This window comes from Pleurodeles waltl, chromosome 10 (assembly GCF_031143425.1).
Source record: "Pleurodeles waltl isolate 20211129_DDA chromosome 10, aPleWal1.hap1.20221129, whole genome shotgun sequence".
NCBI classification, from domain to species: Eukaryota; Metazoa; Chordata; class Amphibia; order Caudata; family Salamandridae; genus Pleurodeles; species Pleurodeles waltl.
In genome coordinates, this window is record NC_090449.1 from 1083406243 (window position 1) to 1083428083 (window position 21841).

At 51.3% G+C, this 21841-nt stretch overlaps 1 protein-coding gene across 3 annotated transcripts in view; it reads left to right on the forward strand.

The window, feature by feature from the left end:
* Window positions 1-21841, forward strand: part of LOC138262281 (NACHT, LRR and PYD domains-containing protein 3-like) — a 260469-nt gene that overhangs the window by 56484 nt on the left and 182144 nt on the right. For 2 of the 3 annotated variants that reach the window (XM_069212175.1, XM_069212177.1), the window contains exon 2: window positions 3363-5079. In XM_069212175.1, the coding sequence (XP_069068276.1) occupies window positions 3363-5079 (1717 nt within the window). Of the gene's footprint in view, window positions 1-194; window positions 329-3362; window positions 5080-21841 lie in introns of those variants that run through there. The other variant, XM_069212176.1, reaches the window with a different exon arrangement.

The window sequence follows — 21841 nt, forward strand, 5'->3', positions numbered from 1 at the left end:
CGATTTTTATGTAATTTTTAATACCAAGATTATCAAAATTGGAAGTACTTTTTTAGATATGAATTTTTGAAGTTTAATAAAAATAGTCTTTTTGTGTGTAATTACGCACCATACGAATCAATGGAAGACACCTTTAAAAATACATGTAAAATCGTACAGTTTGTTTTTCAAGTTATTTTTTTTTGCAGGTTGGTCGAGGTCGTCGGTGGGCACACTATGCCAGCTGGAGAAGTTCAGTCGGCTCCTGGTTCCGGCGGGAGAAGTGTTGAAATGTCTCTGGAGTTGGTGCAGGGCCACTGAGGGGGACTTTTGAAAAAGCACTCCACAGGTAAGTTTAAAGATGGTCCCTTGGGGTCCCCATGGAGTGTTGAGGTTGCAAGGGTTGGGGAATCCTTTGGGCACAGCAGGTTCTTCGTTGCAGGGCACAAGGCGGCCGGGTGCAGAGCGAATCGGTGAGCCAGGAGCTGTGTGCAAGGATGTCCCTGGAGCAAGGGGTAAGTTGGTTCAAGGGTCGTTTGCAGGACACCAAGGGTTCTCTAGCGGGAAGTCTGGGGTGTTCCTGAAGTTCCTCAACTGGGGCTTTCCCCTGGTCTTTTTCTAGCCCCAGGTGGGCTGTTTTTCTCACTGTCCGATGTTATCTGACCAATACCCAGGGAATTTGTACGGTTTTACCACTGGAGGGCACTCTTGCAGGGTTTGTCCTTGCGGTCATTGGTGTGTCGTCTGGTCCAGCTGCGACTTCCGGTTCGGGAGTTAGCGGCTGGACAGTGAAGTGACTGTCACTGACTTGTTGGTTTCTTGTTGTTGTAGAGTGGTACCTCCACTCTGGAGGGAGTTCCATGATGATTTCTGAAGCCTGGAGGTCCTCTGGGGTTCTTTAGAGTGTTTCCAGTTGTTCAGCAGCTCTTCAGTGGCGATTGTCGGGTCCTGGGTGCAGCAGGCAGGGTTTGTCGCCTTTTCTTTGTTGCAGCAGGTCCACAATTCTCATGCAATGGATATTCTTGGTGCTGGTCTTCTTTTGTCTGTTGAATCCGATTTCCTGGACTAGGGATGGCCATTAAATACTGAATTTAGTGGACGTTTTAGGGGAAACTGGTAGTGACCAATGGGCCACTTATCTGTGGGTGGCTACATCCACTAAAGTGGGAAGGGTCACTTCCCTATCCCTGATTGGCTATTTTCCTCCTATCCAAGATGGAGGAAAGTGAAATGGAGTACCCACCTCGCAGACAACACCTTATTGGTGGTCGGTGCCAGGTGGGGCCTCTCCTCCTTCCCTTTGTTTGAGTTTCCTGCAGTTGCTTCCACTAAAAGTGGGGATTTGCACAGGGATTACCATCTGTTGCTGGCAGCAGGCCTGGGGGTCTAGTTTCAAAGGTGGTTAGTTCTTTGAAGCTCGCTGCCAGGGGCATGCACATTCCTGAGGGAGGGGGTGTTAGCTCCTCCACCCAGGAAGGGCATTGTCTTACAAACCAGAGAGACAGGGCTCTCCCCCAAGGTTTTTATATGGCTGTCTGGAGGTGGCAGCTGGATGGAACCAGTCAGCAACCATGTATACAAAAATGTTCTCCCATTGAGAGTCGGTTTTCTAATATTAACTTGAAAGGGGGGTGATAATTTCAGGTACAATATTTAGGACATGATATTCATATCATATGATATTCTTTGAATGATATTGCGTACTACACCATTCTCCAGAATACTGGTGTAATCTGACTGGTGCCAGCAAAAAGCAACCCATATCCTTCAACTGAGGGCTCAGATAACAGGCAACCACTAGACCAACAGGAAACTAATAATCAGTCTTGTGAGTGACCAGTGCTCCAGTGCAAACATTTATCTCAACTGCTCTGTTGGCACATTCCTCGATTAGAGTGAATTTCTGAAAGTTTTCTCTCACTGATCACTGTCATTACACACAGAATATTTCACAAATCCTTATTGTTGTTCCAGGAGGAGAGCTACTTGCCCCTTCTACCATGTACCCCCTATACTGTGTTAGTTTGAACTGCAGACAGCACAGGTGTCTGGCTTTGAATGACATATTCTCGGCTCACCAGGAACTTGGAGTGGCTTTCCGCCCACCTTGCTTACCATTTATTGGATTTACTGTCACACTCATTTGTTTGCATTTATTCGATGGCTTGCCTTCTCCTGCTTGTGTCTTCCCCTGGGGCATTGCCAATGCACGTATGTCCTCCCACTGCTTCCCTTAGATAACTACCTATTTTTTTGTCTTAAGTCCTCCATGAGTGCCCGTTTTCCAGCGGTCTCCCTAGGGCGCCTCTTTCAATCCTTCCTCTTCCGTGTCGCTCTCTCTCGCCCATGCACTTCTTCCTCGCCCCCCTCCCTGATGTGATCACCCTTGTGTGCTTTTCACCCATGTGCTTCTCCCCTCCTGCTCCAGATTCCTCTCTTCTTTGCTTTTCTTCTCAGTACTTCCCGTGCTCTCCCCCGATTTTTGTGTTGGTTTTCCACGTACCCTATGTGCTGCTTCCTCTACCCATGCCTACTGTGTTGCTTTAGCCCCCAGTGCTGTTTCCCACCCTGCCACTTTAAAAAAAAGAATGCTTTCAGGTGTAAGGGCGCATACCCCTGATTGTCTCCCATTAGACTTGTACACACAGGCTGCTGGTGCTTGGTTTTCAAGAAGACTTGCATGTAGACAGGGGCTCTCTCACAGTCTTTACACAATGGGGGTTATTACAACTTTGGAGGAGGTGTTAATCCGGCCCAAAAGTGACGGTAAAGTGACAGATATACCACCAGCCGTATTACGAGTTCCATAGGATATAATGGACTCGTAATACGGCTGGTGGTATATCCGTAACTTTACTTTTGGGACGGATTAACACCTCCTCCAAAGTTGTAATAACCCCCCATGTCACTAATGACTTTTTTTCTGAAATCAAAAAAGAATCCAGGCCATGTAGGTTGTCTCTTTTCTTGATACATTCAGATGCTTACTCCCAGACACTTTTAACACAACAGAGTGTGCCCTGTCATGGTATGTTCCTCTAGTGTGTGATAGCTGTAAAACTGCCCTGAGGTTTAGCTCTCCAAGACCCCTGCATCAGGAGTCCATGGGTACTTATTGTGAAGTTGTTGGGATGCCTTGCTTGTTGGTCACATCTGTGGTGGAGACCTGGGGTCTTGTTTGGGAGATGTGTATAGATGTGTATAGATGCCAAATGGGCTTGTCTGTAGTACCCTAGCAGACCGTCTTTCAGCACTGAAACTAACACTGCTCCCATTGCAGTGTCATTGCTAAATATATTAAGCTCTTGGATTCTAATGTGCATGTTTGTGTTTCACAAGTAAGAGATTTTGTCTCCCCTTACATGCTTGTGTTCTCTCCTCAGGTTCCAAGGTGTACAAGGCAGCTGTGCGTGAGAGACATTTGATGGTGGATGCATATGGGTCCTCGGCAGGACATGCGCAGCAGGGCCTGCATGAACTGTTTGTGGACCTTGTCATGGTTCAACAGTGGCCAGCGGATGAGGCAGAGCTGGAATCCTATCTCCGGACCAGAGGAAGCCACCACCAGGAGAAGCTGAAGCGACCCCACGGCCAGGGTGAATCCATTAGCATTCAAGGGTTCTTTGAGGCAAAGCAGGATGGACAGGTACCAAAAACTGTCCTGTTGGAAGGCATTCCAGGAATTGGAAAAACCTTCATCATGCAGAAAGTAATTACAGAGTGGGCGTCTAACCAGATGTACAACCAGATTTTCCAGTTTGTCTTCTATGTGAAGGGCCAAGATGTTACTTCTTGTCAGCAGGATATCAGTTTAACTGATGTACTATTCAGCGGTTTCAAGGAAACTTCGCAAACACTAAAAGAGGCGGTCCTGGCTCAGCCTGAGAAGGTCCTTCTTATCCTAGATGGACTTGACAGTATAGACATGAGTGATAGGCAGACTAGTCAAGATGTGACCTTTGACTCAAAGCTTACTCCACGTTTCCTTCTGCGTAAAGTGCTTGAACGAAAGGTTTTACCGGAGGCCTCTTTGCTCATAGCAACACGACCTGGAACACTGAACTGCATAGACGCCATTGACCGCCATGTCACCATCCTTGGCTTGTCCCAAGAGGGACAAAGACAATACTTCAGTAAGTTCTTCCGCAGTGAGCGTCTCGCCACAGAGGCCATGGACTGTCTCCAACGTGACCAGGACCTCATCACCATGTGCTTCATTCCCCTGATCTGTCACCTCTCTTGTAGATCCCTCTTACTGGTGAGCGATTCATTGCAGCGCCAAGAAACCACCACTGAGATTCTCATATCCTTCTACATGTATCTCCTAGGAAGTACTGCCCTAGACTCCGACCATTTCCGCCGTCTTACTGGGTTGGCCCTGCATGGGATCAAGCAGAGGAAAGTTATTTTTGATGACCAGGACCTAAGAAGTCATGATGTCCATGTCACTACTCCCACCAGCTGTTTTCTAAACAAGATCCCCTCTACTGGGCTGCAGAGTGGAGCCCGATACAGCTTTGGACACATAGCTTTGCAGGAACTGTTGGCCGCAGTGTATTGTGTCATCTCCCATGGGGTGGAGGATCCTATGCAGTTGCTGGAGGACTTACTTTCCTCCAAGGAGCGCAGAACAGATCTCATGAACTATGGGTTTGATCTCTTTATGCACAATATTCCCATTGAGCCCCTACTGGCCAAAATCCCAGATGAAAGCCACCTCATGCCTATGGTGCGATTCATATTTGGGTTTGTAAATGGCAAATCGGCTGCAATGTTGGGCTTGACCCCAAGCCCTGAGCTTCAGAAGAAGATGCTTGACTGGAGCCACAAAGCACTAGCCAAGAAGATAAGTGATGATGAACTGACTCTCCTCCTTTATGGGTGCTTGTACGAAATCCAGGATGACAGCTTTGTAAGACGAGCATTGGAGAAGAAGGATTGGTTTTACATCCACAGTTGCAAGTCTCGGCCTGTTGACTACACAGTAGTGAGCTATTGTTTGCCGCGATGTGAGGACATGACTTCTCTCTGCTTATCGAACTGTTACCTAGGCATCCAGGGGCTGAAGAACCTCCTGTTGGTGCTTCCGGCATATTCCAGGTATGTCCAACCAGGCTACCAGCCACATTCCAACCAGTAGCCATGGCATTGTTTCCATTTGGAACTGTTGATTAAAAGTGGGTTAAGAAATGTAATTTGCTCTGAAGTTGCTCTGACTGAACCTTAAGCATGGCTGATCACTAACTTGACTGCTCTGGATAATTCCTGACATTGAAAACATCCAGAGTCGTCAACCTCTGAATTTTTCCTTCTTTGCCAACCAATCACTGAAGTTGACCGGTTCGACCATTGAGTGCATGGGTCATCATTTAGTCTATCTAAGCACCCACTTAACTTACCCCCCTTTTTTATTCACTCACCCAAGTCACGTTGCCTACACACTCTGGTCCACTTCCACTGACTGTACACTAAAGTGACTCTCTGATCTGACTAGCAAATTGACTAGCAGTCTAGTCCTCACACCGCTTTTTATTCTAACCCCTTACTGCATCACTTCTTTGCTTTCTTCCTCTATTATATCTTTGTCACAAGGTGACTGGTCCAGCTGCCCTACTTATGCTCAGAAAATGCCCTCAGGGCAGGAAGCTGATGGGCTACCAGTTTTCCTCCCACCTGATGACCACTTTCTGCCTGTGTGGCATCTGGGCATCCCAAGATGCACCATTCTGCCCACTTCCAATATGACAGGACCCCTCTTGTCGTGCAAAACTTCCCAGCCCAACCCAGAGGTGTGGCTTTCAAGGGGGCTACACATCCTTGGAAAACCGGTTTGACAAGTGGTTCCCCTCTCTGTCCCTTGTGGCAGCCCCTCTCTCTAGTTTTACCCATTTTGCTTTTCAAAGTCAGCTTCTCCTTTGATGTCTGCCTTTTGGGCCAACACCAGAGTCGCTTCCTGCAAGAGGGAGGTAACACCCTCTTCCAGCGCAGGCCTCTGTTGTATCCTGTTGTTGGATTTGTTAGCACATCTCCCTAGGAGGGTGACAGGACCCTGTGTGCGACCATTTGTGAAAGTTGCACACTGCGACTGTTACATTAATTTCGACTTGACAATCAAGTCAGGCTTAATGTAATGAGTTGTTTGATACTTTGGATGACAAACTTTGGTCACTCTGTTTAAGTTAGCAAAGCTGAGATGTCAGTGTTTAACTCTGTACTCGCCAATTGGGAAACCAAGGGCCAGATGTATCAAACAGTTTTGCGATCGCAAAAACTGCATTTTGGTATGTATCAAATCCAGTTTGCGATTCGGTAACTTGTTACCGAATCGCATATTGGATTTGCGACTACATACCAATTCGGTATTAGGAAAGGGCGTGTCAAGGGCGTCCCTTCCTAATACCGAATCGCAGAGGTATGTATGATTGTTTTGTGACCGTGAATGCGGTCGGAAAACAATCGCAGATACCACCTACTTCAAGTAGGTGGTAACCCATTCGCAAAGGGGAAGGGGTCCCTAAGGGACCCCTTCCCCTTTGGGAATGACAGCGAAAAAAAAATTTAAGAGCAGGCAGTGGCCCCACGGACCACTGCCTACTCTTAAAAAATGAAAAGAAAACTTTTCATTTTTCTTTTTTAAACGCATCCCGTTTTCCTTTTAGGAAAACTGGCTGCATTTAAAAAAAAAGATTGCTTTACTACAATCCAGCAGGCCACCGTTCCTGTGATTGTAGCCATTTGCAATGGGTCGCAAATTGCGACCTACCTCATGAATATTAATGAGGTAGATCCATTTGTGAGGCCTTACGCAATTGCTATATGAAACTCCTGGATTTTTATATATTCCAACAGCGATTACTTAATTGCAATTCACAAAAAATCGCAATTTGGTAATCGCTATTGGGAAACTTGATACATCTGGCCCCAAATCTTTCCACAGTTAAAACAACAGTTTTGTGTTTTTACTATCAGAACTTGTAAAAGACATGTTCTCTCCATGATATATGTGGCACTCTGCCTTAGTACGCAATAGGCCTTGCGTAGGGGTGACTGACACATATGCCAGGGGGACATCTGGCTTTGCTATTACTTTAAATGGCAAAGTTGGTCCAGCAGTTGAAGCGTTCTTCCAGTCTGCAAAGGGCGGGCTGGGAGTCTTGTTTCACTTGTGTGGCGCCGAGGGAGGCACAGCCACTGCTGCAGTCCATGTGGCGACCATCTAACGTACAAGCCCTCTGCGCCCTCGATGCCATCTACTAGGAACTTACAGGGACGGTAGCGCAGCCAACTGGGTAGGAGCCAATTCCACACGCCTGCTTGAAGAGCGAGGGCATGTTTTGCTTTAATGCAGACTAAGAAGAAATACACAGACACTGAAAGGAATTTCTCAGTCCGAGAAAGACATTTATCAAGGCACTTTGCGAGGTTTGAATAAAAAGGTCAATGATGTACAACACGAGAGCACATTTGAAGAAAATCCCCGCAACGAGACAAAAGTGTACTGCTTAACTTTAAACTGAGAGGAAACACGACTGAAAGGAATTCCACCGATGCAGAGCTCTTAGTCTGAGTAATGCATTTACTAAAGCACTGCTTCAGGTTCGGAAAAAGGAGGCGGGTAGGTCAAATGCAACAACACGAATACACTTCCAAAAATAATCACAGCAGTAGAACAATAATGCTCATAAAAACAAACAATGAAAATACACTACTTTAATGATGGATTATATATCTGCATATACAATGATTATATATTCATGCACATTGCAAAGCTAGAAATAATAATCAAAAAGTGTTCATCACCATGGGCCTTGCTTGCTTCATCTCCTTGCCAGCAACATGCGATGAACCCAGTCAACCGTGAAGAGAGAGAACTACCCTCAAGGGAGAGATGGCAGGCAAAGGCGTCCCCTTCCTGCCCGAGTTCAAATCTTTTCTACAGCCGTCTAGTTTCCTCCTCTTAAATACTTTAAACAAGCTGGAGAGGAGAATTCTAGAAATCCTCCTCCCATCCCGTGAGTTGTTGTTCAAATGCTGGCCAAAGCAGATTGGTTTTGAGAAGGGCACGTTGTGAGTTGTGAGTTTCTCTCACTTCACTAATTGGCATCTTAAGGATTTTGGGCGTCCTAGAAAGACATATTTTAATTATTTATGTGCGAACCCTATTTTTAGGTTTCACCTGCACAGCTCTTGCAAAGGCTTTTGGATTTAAAAAAAAAATCTTAAAAAGTGGCTTAGAACCTGGCCCTTACTTACCTGAACTTACCATTTGTGGATTCCAACGTCGCTGTAATTTACATGCTTCTCATTGGCCAGGACATTGTCTGCTTTCCCTTCCTGCTTTGCTTTTGCTGTCCATGCTGTCATGTGGAGCTTGGACCAAGTATAGCTTCCGGACACTGGCCATTGCCTTTCCACTGGCTACTTTTGTGTGAAGGTACTCTTTTTTGCATTTCCTAATGATCACTCCTTACAAGTGCATCTGCAGGGTGTCTCTCTCCTCCCCTTGGTCTTGCAGCCTCCTCCTGGGTCACACCTTGTTCCTTCCTCCCTTCACTCGTTGTTCCCCTCTCATATCGTTCTTTGCCCCTGCCGGGCTTGTTTAATGAATACGTATTTAAAATCTATTTCTCTTTCTCGAACTCTCCACTGCTTTTTTATCCCACTGTGAATCAGTCGATCATGCGGAAAAGGAGCCGATCAGCCATGTTTGGACAGCTTTGCAGCTTTTTCCATATTTCACGTGCGCGCTGTATCAGGAGGGGATGCAGGTAGTGAGACGCCGGACATCTTCACTTCACAGTACGTGCTGATACTGCCTTTTCTGAAAAGGAATCTGTGAGAAGTGAAGCAAGCACTGTGGGAGTGAATGGGTCGGCTATATCTGCTTAAGCAGCACGTTTTGTGGGACTGTACTTTGGCATTTTCAAAGAATGAGAGCGGTATTCATGTTGAAGGACATTGCAGCAGAAGTGGAATCTGGGGAGCAAGTCAGGGGGCATGAAAGGTTAACATCAGTCTCTGCATTGAATTATTGGATTCTGAAGGTTCACTCCTCTCTATATCCCTCCAGATGCCTGACTGTTGTACCTCTCTGCAGTCCATCTCCTAAACTCCTGCCCTCCGGCCTCTCCTTCTGCTCCATCGTTGCCTTCTCCACTGCAATTCACATATATAATACATACCACAATATTTAATTACTGCTTTTTCTACAAAGTGTTCAGTGTTAAATGACACACCTTGAATAAATAGATGGTTGTTTTTATTCTAGTTGTGTGCCCTGTAGCTCCAGACATGCAAGACTGAATTAAGTTACTATTTCAGCTTGCCTTTAAGCACTTCACATTCTGTAAGTGCTGTGAGCAGAGGTAATTCAGCCTCACCATATAGCGCCTCGTTGTACTGCAGAAGGGCTCCTGTCAGGGAGTGTTCGGATTGTTTCCGGGCAGTGGGTCACCTTTCCCGCCCCTTTGTTTCTTGCGTATTGCCTGAGAGTCTGAGCCTTTCACACACCAGGGAGCACACTGGTCATTTTAACCGGGGTTTGTGCAAATATTGGAGCTGTGACAAAACCTCACGTCCCAAAAACAAAAGTAGCATATGGTGGGAAATTCTTCATTTTAATTGGGATAAGCAACAGCATACCCTTGGTGTCTGTTTAGGTTTATTATAGAGCGCATGTCTGCATTCAGCCGACAAACCATCCTGAGGTGCTCGCTTTCTCTATCCAAAAACAATGCTATAAAAAGAAAGAGCTTTCACTCCCGTTAATGCTTCCATTGTATAACAAGCATTGGAAAAGCCAATAGGTGAATTGCTGTCCACCTTGTTCAAAGTTTATTTGGCATCACAGGTTTCAATTGGCAGAAAATGGTCAGTACAATTACAACAAGGGGCCCAAAAATATGACTTGCCATGGGCCCCAAAAATCCTTAAGGCGACTCTGATCAGCAGTAGTCCAAGAACTTGGGGGTGACCATAAAAAAAGAGGCCTTTCCTTACAAATGTCGTAAGATAACTGTAGACATCAGCAGATGTTCCACTAAGGTAGAATATAGGTCAATATAGACTACATTGTTTGGGTTATCATTTTTATTTGACCATGAAAAGGTCGCCTCTTCCAGACTGATGTTGCTTCGGGGGGTTTGTCTGTCATCGATGACAGGACATAACACATTTAGAGGTCAAAATGATGCACCATATTTACAGTTCCTCAGGACGATGAGCGCCAAACCTGCTTTAGACCTAGACAGTTCAAGTCCGCTCTTTACTAGACAGGCCGGGACAGAATGGAGTTCATCAATGTGTTCAAGAACCTAAAACTAAAATAAAGACAGCTAAAAGCAAGTGATTACAATAAATACAATTGTAGAATTATGGAGGCATAAAATGTGACATTCATGGATTCATTTCTAAGCTAAATATCACTAAATTACCACTGAATATGTTTTTGATTGATCATGCTTATCAGACAGATTCATTATACATTTACAGACTAAAACCTCATGTCAGATGTGTGCATTTGATGAAACAGCAATTTATCACGTGTTACATGTTTAATAACACATCTTCAAACTGAAATGCAAAGGGGGTCTCTGTGCTGGCAGACGTGATGCTTACAAGACTCCTGTCCCCGTGGCACAACCACAGCATTTTAAAGTAAAATTCAGCTTGCAATGGATGATGTTGCAGTGTCCCGCTCTCCTGATACCTGTGCTGTGAGCTCCACTCCAAGGTCTCAGTAGGGACAGATGCTTACTAACATGCAAAAGAGAGGGTAGGCTCACAACAAGCCGACTTTCATTCATGTGCCAGAATGGGCTTCTCTGACTCGGTGGGTCCCTAGCACAGAGTAGCGCTCTCTTTGGGGGTCACAGTGCGTGTGATGTCATGAAACAGAGGCTTTGTGGCTGCACCTGTCTTCAGTCTTCCATGACTGCGCTTTCCAGCCCACGTCTTGTGCATCGCACCTCCAGCTTTACACACAGGGAGCTCCAGTAGTTGAGTGAGAGGTCTTGGAGGCTCATTTCACTGAGAGGGATGCTGTGGGGCTGATAGCAGAGGGCCAATCTTGAAGTGGATGTCGCTCTTCACTTGTTTAGGTAAGTTCCAAGTTCTGCCAATGGCTGTAAAGCCCTTTTATTGGCTGCAACATTTCATCATTGCACTGTGACACGAAGGATGAACGGCTCACGCTTGTACATCCGGATAGAAGTGCATGCAGGCCCCTTCCCTAGAGGTGTGGCAGGTCACAGAGGAAGTTGGCGAGATGCGCCCACTGTGCTGTGTGCCCCTGAGGAAGGGTGTGCAGTGTTGCAGAGGTGGTCGTGAGATGAGGGCACTGATGCTGAAGGTATGTAGGGTATGCAGTAAGTACAGAATGCTAAAGGGTATCACTCAGGGTACATGATTTATGATGGCATAAAGCATTGCTGACAAGGAAGACAGGCAATTTGGTGTTTTCAAGCCTTTCCTACTTATTTGGTACAGGAGTTCGCTGTGAGATTTGGTCAATTGAAGATGGAATTAGAATACAAATTCATTAGGGGCACTAGTTCTGGGTCTGCCCCTTTCTTACTTCCCTTCTTTGTAAACTTTGCTTTCCATGAGCCTGACCAGTACCGTGGTGGCCAACATCTGTCACAAGCATTGAAGAGACAGCTGGATTCTGCTAGTCATGTCTAGATCTGCTTAGCCCTTGCAGTGATACAGTCCAAAGCAGTACTTATCACCAGGAGAACCAGTCTTGATGATGTGTTGATGATGTATTCACCCAGCCCAATAAAATCCAGCTTCTTACAGATGCCGCGTCTTCGCTCAGCCATACCTGCTTCACCTGACAAACCTAGAGAGCACCTTACGTGAAAGAGCAAAAACCTATTGATAAATGAACGGTGGACATCGCGGTCGCTCCCTGCCCTGATTCTTCCCTGATATGAAGGCCTGGCATTGGCCGCTCAGCATTGGGAGGTGTGCATCCAAATTCCTCCGGAGTGCTTAGGTTTAAGTCTGTTCCGGCCTAGATCTGCATGGGAGTCGTTGTTTGGCAACCCCTAGTGCTCCAGTAGGCACTGCGACAACATGAACGCTGGTGGCTGTGCAGGAATGCGAGCTCATCTCTACTTCAGTGTAGTGAGTAGTGTAATAGAAGGCAAGATTTGATCCACCCCTGCATCAGTAAAGGCTATGGATTCATTGTTATTGTAAAAACCACCTGATGCTTCACTCCCTGTCCCTTCCCAGGCCCTCATCGCCCTTGGTGCTTAGTGCGAGCCCTGACCACTCTTGAATGCGCTGTGATCTTCCTTGGTTGTGTCTTGTGCTTCCTTCTCTCTGTTGGATGTGTTCTCTGTGTCCTGATCTCCCTCCGCACCTAAGGCATGCCCTGACCTCACTCTGCTGTGTGGGGTGCGTCCTTCTCCACAGTGCCCATGGTCTCCTTCGGCTCTATCGTACACACGCTGGTTTTCCTTGGCTGTATAGTTGGTGCCCTATTCCCCGTTCGCCATATAGAGGGTACAGTGATCTCACTTGCTTGTGTAGTGTGTGCCCCTCTCTCCAAGGACGGTGAGTGTGTGCCCCTCTCTCCAAGGACGGTGAGTGTGTTTCCCTCTCTCCAAGGACGGTGAGTGTGTGCCCCTCTCTCCAAGGACGGTGAGTGTGTGCCCCTCTCTCCAAGGACGGTGAGTGTGTGCCCCTCTCTCCAAGGACGGTGAGTGTGTGCCCCTCTCTCCATTGGGCACTGTAATGTGCACCCTTCTCTCCTTCAGCCATGTGCTGCTTGCACTGATCTCCAAGGACGGTGAGTGTGTGCCCCTCTCTCCATTGGGCAGTGTAATGTGCACCCTTCTCTCTTTCAGCCATGTGCTGCATGCACTGATCTCAAAGGACGGTGAGTGTGTGCCCCTCTCTCAAAGGACGGTGAGTGTGTGCCCCTCTCTTCAAGGACGGTGAGTGTGTGCCCCTCTCTCCAAGGACGGTGAGTGTGTGCCCCTCTCTTCAAGGACGGTGAGTGTGTGCCCCTCTCTCCAAGGACGGTGAGTGTGTGCCCTTCTCTCCAAGGACGGTGAGTGTGTGCCCCTCTCTCCAAGGACGGTGAGTGTGTGCCCCTCTCTTCAAGGACGGTGAGTGTGTGCCCCTCTCTCCAAGGACGGTGAGTGTGTGCCCCTCTCTCCAAGGACGGTGAGTGTGTGCCCCTCTCTCCAAGGACGGTGAGTGTGTGCCCCTCTCTCCAAGGACGGTGAGTGTGTGCCCCTCTCTCCAAGGGCGGTGAGTGTGTGCCCCTCTCTCCATTGGGCGCTGTAATGTGCACCCTTCACGCCTTAAGCCATGTGCTGCTTGCACTGATCTCCAAGGACGGTGAGTGTGTGCCCCTCTCTCCAAGGACGGTGAGTGTGTGCCCCTCTCTCCAAGGACGGTGAGTGTGTGCCCCTCTCTTCAAGGACGGTGAGTGTGTGCCCCTCTCTCCAAGGACGGTGAGTGTGTGCCCCTCTCTCCAAGGACGGTGAGTGTGTGCCCCTCTCTCCAAGGGCGGTGAGTGTGTGCTCTTCTCTCCGAGGACGGTGAGTGTGTGCCCCTCTCTCCAAGGACGGTGAGTGTGTGCCCCTCTCTCCAAGGACGGTGAGTGTGTGCCCTTCTCTCCAAGGACGGTGAGTGTGTGCCCCTCTCTCCAAGGACGGTGAGTGTGTGCCCTTCTCTCCAAGGACGGTGAGTGTGTGCCCCTCTCTCCAAGGACGGTGAGTGTGTGCCCCTCTCTCCAAGGACGGTGAGTGTGTGCCCCTCTCTCCAAGGACGGTGAGTGTGTGCCCCTCTCTCCATTGGGCGCTGTAATGTGCACCCTTCACGCCTTCAGCCATGTGCTGCTTGCACTGATCTCCAAGGACGGTGAGTGTGTGCCCCTCTCTCCATTGGGCAGTGTAATGTGCACCCTTCTCTCTTTCAGCCATGTGCTGCATGCACTGATCTCCAAGGACGGTGAGTGTGTGCCCCTCTCTCCAAGGACGGTGAGTGTGTGCCCCTCTCTTCAAGGACGGTGAGTGTGTGCCCCTCTCTCCAAGGACGGTGAGTGTGTGCCCCTCTCTTCAAGGATGGTGAGTGTGTGCCCCTCTCTCCAAGGACGGTGAGTGTGTGCCCTTCTCTCCAAGGACAGTGAGTGTGTGCCCCTCTCTCCAAGGACAGTGAGTGTGTGCCCCTCTCTTCAAGGACGGTGAGTGTGTGCCCCTCTCTCCAATGATGGTGAGTGTGTGCCCCTCTCTCCAAGGACGGTGAGTGTGTGCCCCTCTCTCCAAGGACGGTGAGTGTGTGCCCCTCTCTCCAAGGACGGTGAGTGTGTGCCCCTCTCTCCAAGGGCGGTGAGTGTGTGCCCCTCTCTCCATTGGGCGCTGTAATGTGCACCCTTCACGTCTTAAGCCATGTGCTGCTTGCACTGATCTCCAAGGACGGTGAGTGTGTGCCCCTCTCTCCAAGGACGGTGAGTGTGTGCCCCTCTCTTCAAGGACGGTGAGTGTGTGCCCCTCTCTTCAAGGACGGTGAGTGTGTGCCCCTCTCTCCAAGGACGGTGAGTGTGTGCCCCTCTCTCCAAGGGCGGTGAGTGTGTGCCCTTCTCTCCAAGGACGGTGAGTGTGTGCCCCTCTCTCCAAGGACGGTGAGTGTGTGCCCCTCTCTCCAAGGACGGTGAGTGTGTGCCCTTCTCTCCAAAGACGGTGAGTGTGTGCCCCTCTCTCCAAGGACGGTGAGTGTGTGCCCCTCTCTCCAAGGACGGTGAGTGTGTGCCCCTCTCTCCAAGGACGGTGAGTGTGTGCCCCTCTCTCCAAGGACGGTGAGTGTGTGCCCCTCTCTCCAAGGGCGGTGAGTGTGTTCCCCTCTCTCCATTGGGTGCTGTAATGTGCACCCTTCTCTCCTTCAGCCATGTGCTACGTGCACTGATCTCCAAGGACGGTGAGTGTGTGCCCCTCTCTCCATTGGGCGGTGTAATGTGCACCCTTCTCTCCTTCAGCCATGTGCTGTGTGCACTGATCTCCAAGGACGGTGAGTGTGTGCCCCTCTCTCCATTGGGCGGTGTAATGTGCACCCTTCTCTCCTTCAGCCATGTGCTGCGTGCACTGATCTCCAAGGACGGTGAGTGTGTGCCCCTCTCTCCTTTGGGCGGTGTAATGTGCACCCTTCTCTCCTTCAGCCATGTGCTGCGTGCACTGATCTCCAAGGACGGTGAGTGTTTGCCCCTCTCTCCATTGGGCGGTGTAATGTGCACCCTTCGCGCCTTCAGCCATGTGCTGCTTGCACTGATCTCCAAGTCCTTCTAGTGCACAGTCTTCTCTCCATGGGCCTCGAAGAGCATGTCCATTCTTTCCTTGGCTGAGCAGCGTGTGCCCTTCTGTCCCTTGGCTGTGAAGGAAATCCCATGATGCCAATTAGCCATGTAGTATGAACCCTGACCTTTGGCACTGTAGTGAGTTCCCTGCTCTCCCCTTGCTGTGTGCTGTGCTCACTTCTCTCACAAAGCCTTGTAGTGCATGGCCTGTTCTCTCTTGGCATGTAGTAGGTGCCCTTCTGTCCTTTAGCCGTGTAGTGTGGGCCCTTCTCTCCAAGGACGGTGAGTGTGTGCCCTTCTCTCCACTGGCTGTGCAGTGCATTCTCTGATCTCTCTTAGCCGTGTAGTGTGGACCCTTCTCCCCATGGGCGGTGGGTGTGTGCCCTTCTCTCCACTGGCTGTGCAGGGCATGCTCTGATCTCACTTAGCCAGGTAGTGGGTGCCCTTCTCTCCATGGGTGGTGAGTGTGTGCCCTTCTCTCCACTGGCTGTGCAGTGCATGTCCTGATCTCTCTTAGCCAGGTAGTGGGTGGCCTTCTCTCCATTGGCGGTGAGTGTGTGCCCTTCTCTCCACTGGCTGTACAGGGCATGCTCTGATCTCTGTTACAGTTAGTGTAGGCCCCATGGGTGGTGAGTGTGTCCCCTTCTCTCCACTGGCTGTGCAGTGCATGCTCTGATCTCTGTTATCCAGGTAGTGTGGGTCCTTTCTCCATGGGTGGTGAGTGTGTGCCCTTTTCTCCACTGGCTGTGCAGTGCATGCCCTGATCGCTCTTAGCCAGGTAGTGTGGGCCCTTCTCCCCATGGGCGGTGAGTGTGTGCCCTTCTCTGCAGTGGCTGTGCAGTGCATGCTCTGATCTCTCTTAGCCAGGTAGTGGGTGCCCTTCTCTCCATGGGCGGTGAGTGTGTGCCCTTCTCTCCACTGGCTATGCAGTGCATGCCCTGATCTCTCTTAGCCAGGTAGTGTAGGCCCTTCTCTCCATGGGCGGTGAGTGTGTGCCCTTCTCTCCACTGGCTGTGCAGTGCATGCTCTGATCTCTCTTAGCCGTGTAGTGTGGGCCCTTCTCCCCATGGGCGGTGGGTGTGTGCCCTTCTCTCCACTGGCTGTGCAGGGCATGCTCTGATCTCTCTTAGCCAGGTAGTGGGTGCCCTTCTCTCCATGGGTGGTGAGTGTGTGCCCTTCTCTCCACTGGCTGTGCAGTGCATGCCCTGATCTCTCTTAGCCAGGTAGTGGGTGCCCTTCTCTCCATTGGCGGTGAGTGTGTACCCTTCTCTCCACTGGCTGTGCAGGGCATGCTCTGATCTCTGTTACAGTTAGTGTAGGCCCCATGGGTGGTGAGTGTGTCCCCTTCTCTCCACTGGCTGTGCAGTGCATGCTCTGATCTCTGTTATCCAGGTAGTGTGGGCCTTTCTCCATGGGTGGTGAGTGTGTGCCCTTCTCTGCACTGGCTGTGCAGTGCATGCCCTGATCGCTCTTAGCCAGGTAGTGTGGGCCCTTCTCCCCATGGGCGGTGAGTGTGTGCCCTTCTCTGCAGTGGCTGTGCAGTGCATGCTCTGATCTCTCTTAGCCAGGTAGTGGGTGCCCTTCTCTCCATGGGCGGTGAGTGTGTGCCCTTCTCTCCACTGGCTATGCAGTGCATGCTCTGATCTCTCTTAGCCAGGCAGTGTAGGCCCTTCTCCCCATGGCTGGTGAGTGTGTGCCCTTCTCTCCACTGGCTGTGCAGTGCATGCTCTGATCTCTCTTAGCCAGGTAGTGGGTGCCCTTCTCTCCACAGGCGGTGTGTGTGTGTGCCCTTCTCTCCACTGGCTGTGCAGTGCAGGTCTGATCCCTCTTAGCCAGGTAGTGGGTGCCCTTCTCTCCATGGGCGGTGAGTGTGTGCCCTTCTCTCCACTGGCTGTGCAGTGCATGCTCTGATCTCTCTTAGCCAGGTAGTGTGGGTCCTTCTCTCAATGGGAGGCAAGTGTGTGCCCTTCTCTCCACTGGCTGTGCAGTGCATGCCCTGATCTCTCTTAGCCAGGTAGTGTGGGCCCTTCTCCCCATGGGTGGTGAGTGTGTGCCCTTCTCTGCAGTGGCTGTGCAGTGCATGCTCTGATCTCTCTTAGCCAGGTAGTGGGTGCCCTTCTCTCCATGGGTGGTGAGTGTGTGCCCTTCTCTCCACTGGCTGTGCAGTGCTTGCTCTCATCTTTCTTAGCCAGGTAGTGTGGGCCCTTCTCTCAATGGGAGGCAAGTGTGTGCCCTTCTCTGCAGTGGCTGTGCAGTGCATGCTCTGATCTCTATTAGCCAGGTAGTGGGTGCCCTTCTCTCCATGGGTGGTGAATGTGTGCCCTTCTCTCCACTGGCTGTGCAGTGCATGCTCTGATCTCTCTTAGCCAGGTAGTGTAGGCCCTTCTCTCCATGGGCGGTGAGTGTGTGCCCTTCTCTCCACTGGCTGTGCAGTGCATGCTCTGATCTCTCTTAGCCAGGTAGTGTAGGCCTTTCTCTCCATGGGCGGTGAGTGTGTGCCCTTCTCTGCACTGGCTGTGCAGGGCATGTTCTGATCTCTGTTAGCCAGGTAGTGTGGGCCCTTCTCTCCAAGGACGGTGAGTGTGTGCCCTTCTCTCCACTGGCTGTGCAGTGCATGCTCTGATCTCTCTTAGCCAGGTAGGGGGTGCCCTTCTCTCCATGGGCGGTGAGTGTGTGCCCTTCTCTGCACTGGCTGTGCAGTGCATGCTCTGATCTCTCTTAGCCAGGTAGTGTAGGCCCTTCTCCCATTGGTGGTGAGTGTGTGCCCTTCTCTCCACTGGCTGTGCAGTGCATGCTCTGATCTCTCTTGGCCAGGTAGTGGGTGCCCTTCTCTCCATGGGCGGTGAGTGTGTGCCCTTCTCTGCACTGGCTGTGCAGTGCATGCCCTGATCTCTCCTAGCCAGGTAGTGTGGGCCCTTCTCCCCATGGGCGGTGAGTGTGTGACCTTCTGTGCAGTGGCTGGGCAGTGCATGCTCTGATCTCTCTTAGCGAGGTAGTGGGTGCCCTTCTCTCCATTGGCGGTGAGTGTGTGCCCTTCTCTCCACTGGCTGTGCAGTGCATGCTCTGATCTCTCTTAGCCAGGTAGTGTAGGACCTTCTCCCCATGGGTGGTGAGTGTGTGCCCTTCTCTGCAGTGGCTCTGCAGTGCATGCTCTGATCTCTCTTAGCCAGGTAGTGGGTGCCCTTCTCTCCATGGGCGGTGAGTGTGTGCCCTTCTCTGCACTGGCTGTGCAGTGCATGCTCTGATCTCTCTTAGCCAGGTAGTGGGTGCCCTTCTCTCCATGGGCGGTGAGTGTGTACCCTTCTCTCCACTGGCTATGCAGTGCATGCCCTGATCTCTCTTAGCCAGGTAGTGTAGGCCCTTCTCTCCATGGGCGGTGAGTGTGTGCCCTTCTCTCCACTGGCTGTGCAGTGCATGCTCTGATCTCTCTTAGCCGTGTAGTGTGGGCCCTTCTCCCCATGGGCGGTGGGTGTGTGCCCTTCTCTCCACTGGCTGTGCAGGGCATGCTCTGATCTCTCTTAGCCAGGTAGTGGGTGCCCTTCTCTCCATGGGTGGTGAGTGTGTGCCCTTCTCTCCACTGGCTGTGCAGTGCATGCCCTGATCTCTCTTAGCCAGGTAGTGGGTGCCCTTCTCTCCATTGGCGGTGAGTGTGTACCCTTCTCTCCACTGGCTGTGCAGGGCATGCTCTGATCTCTGTTACAGTTAGTGTAGGCCCCATGGGTGGTGAGTGTGTCCCCTTCTCTCCACTGGCTGTGCAGTGCATGCTCTGATCTCTGTTATCCAGGTAGTGTGGGCCTTTCTCCATGGGTGGTGAGTGTGTGCCCTTCTCTGCACTGGCTGTGCAGTGCATGCCCTGATCGCTCTTAGCCAGGTAGTGTGGGCCCTTCTCCCCATGGGCGGTGAGTGTGTGCCCTTCTCTGCAGTGGCTGTGCAGTGCATGCTCTGATCTCTCTTAGCCAGGTAGTGGGTGCCCTTCTCTCCATGGGCGGTGAGTGTGTGCCCTTCTCTCCACTGGCTATGCAGTGCATGCTCTGATCTCTGTTAGCCAGGTAGTGGGTGCCCTTCTCTCCATGGGCGGTGAGTGTGTGCCCTTCTCTGCAGTGGCTGTGCAGTGCATGCTCTGATCTCTCTTAGCCAGGTAGTGTAGGCCCTTCTCCCCATGGGTGGTGAGTGTGTCCCCTTCTCTCCACTGGCTGTGCAGTGCATGCTCTGATCTCTCTTAGCCAGGTAGGGGGTGCCCTTCTCTCCATGTGCGGTGAGTGTGTGCCCTTCTCTGCACTGGCTGTGCAGTGCATGCTCTGATCTCTCTTAGCCAGGTAGTGTAGGCCTTTCTCCCCATGGGTGGTGAGTGTGTGCCCTTCTCTCCACTGGCTGTGCAGTGCATGCTCTGATCTCTCTTAGCCAGGTAGTGGGTGCCCTTCTCTCCATGGGCGGTGAGTGTGTGCCCTTCTCTCCACTGGCTGTGCAGTGCATGCTCTGATCTCTCTTAGCCAGGCAGTGTAGGCCCTTCTCCCCATGGGTGGTGAGTGTGTGCCCTTCTCTGCACTGGCTGTGCAGTGCATGCCCTGATCGCTCTTAGCCAGGTAGTGTGGGCCCTTTTCCCCATGGGCGGTGAGTGTGTGCCCTTCTCTGCAGTGGATCTGCAGTGCATGCTCTGATCTCTCTTAGCCAGGTAGTGGGTGCCCTTCTCTCCATGGGTGGTGAATGTGTACCCTTCTCTCCACTGGCTGTGCAGTGCATGCTCTGATCTCTCTTAGCCAGGTAGTGGGTGCCCTTCTCTCCACTGGCTGTGCAGTGCATGCTCTGATCTCTCTTAGCCAGGCAGTGTAGGCCCTTCTCCCCATGGGTGGTGAGTGTGTGCCCTTCTCTGCACTGGCTGTGCAGTGCATGCCCTGATCGCTCTTAGCCAGGTAGTGTGGGCCCTTTTCCCCATGGGCGGTGAGTGTGTGCCCTTCTCTGCACTGGTTGTGCAGTGCATGCTCTGATCTCTCTTAGCCAGGTAGTGTAGGCCCTTCTTCCCATGGGTGGTGAGGGTGTACCCTTCTCTCCACTGGCTGTGCAGTGCATGCTCTGATCTCTCTTAGCCAGGTAGTGGGTGCCCTTCTCTCCATGGGCGGTGAGTGTGTGCCCTTCTCTGCACTGGCTGTGCAGTGCATGCCCTGATCTCTCTTAGCCAGGTAGTGTGGACCCTTCTCCCCATGGGCGGTGAGTGTGTGCCCTTCTCTCCACTGGCTGTGCAGTGCATGCTCTGATCTCTCTTAGCCGTGTAGTGTGGGCCCTTCTCCCCATGGGCGGTGGGTGTGTGCCCTTCTCTCCACTGGCTGTGCAGGGCATGCTCTGATCTCTCTTAGCCAGGTAGTGGGTGCCCTTCTCTCCATGGGTGGTGAGTGTGTGCCCTTCTCTCCACTGGCTGTGCAGTGCATGCCCTGATCTCTCTTAGCCAGGTAGTGGGTGCCCTTCTCTCCATTGGCGGTGAGTGTGTACCCTTCTCTCCACTGGCTGTGCAGGGCATGCTCTGATCTCTGTTACAGTTAGTGTAGGCCCCATGGGTGGTGAGTGTGTCCCCTTCTCTCCACTGGCTGTGCAGTGCATGCTCTGATCTCTGTTATCCAGGTAGTGTGGGCCTTTCTCCATGGGTGGTGAGTGTGTGCCCTTCTCTGCACTGGCTGTGCAGTGCATGCCCTGATCGCTCTTAGCCAGGTAGTGTGGGCCCTTCTCCCCATGGGCGGTGAGTGTGTGCCCTTCTCTGCAGTGGCTGTGCAGTGCATGCTCTGATCTCTCTTAGCCAGGTAGTGGGTGCCCTTCTCTCCATGGGCGGTGAGTGTGTGCCCTTCTCTCCACTGGCTATGCAGTGCATGCTCTGATCTCTGTTAGCCAGGTAGTGGGTGCCCTTCTCTCCATGGGCGGTGAGTGTGTGCCCTTCTCTGCAGTGGCTGTGCAGTGCATGCTCTGATCTCTCTTAGCCAGGTAGTGTAGGCCCTTCTCCCCATGGGTGGTGAGTGTGTCCCCTTCTCTCCACTGGCTGTGCAGTGCATGCTCTGATCTCTCTTAGCCAGGTAGGGGGTGCCCTTCTCTCCATGTGCGGTGAGTGTGTGCCCTTCTCTGCACTGGCTGTGCAGTGCATGCTCTGATCTCTCTTAGCCAGGTAGTGTAGGCCTTTCTCCCCATGGGTGGTGAGTGTGTGCCCTTCTCTCCACTGGCTGTGCAGTGCATGCTCTGATCTCTCTTAGCCAGGTAGTGGGTGCCCTTCTCTCCATGGGCGGTGAGTGTGTGCCCTTCTCTCCACTGGCTGTGCAGTGCATGCTCTGATCTCTCTTAGCCAGGCAGTGTAGGCCCTTCTCCCCATGGGTGGTGAGTGTGTGCCCTTCTCTGCACTGGCTGTGCAGTGCATGCCCTGATCGCTCTTAGCCAGGTAGTGTGGGCCCTTTTCCCCATGGGCGGTGAGTGTGTGCCCTTCTCTGCAGTGGATCTGCAGTGCATGCTCTGATCTCTCTTAGCCAGGTAGTGGGTGCCCTTCTCTCCATGGGTGGTGAATGTGTACCCTTCTCTCCACTG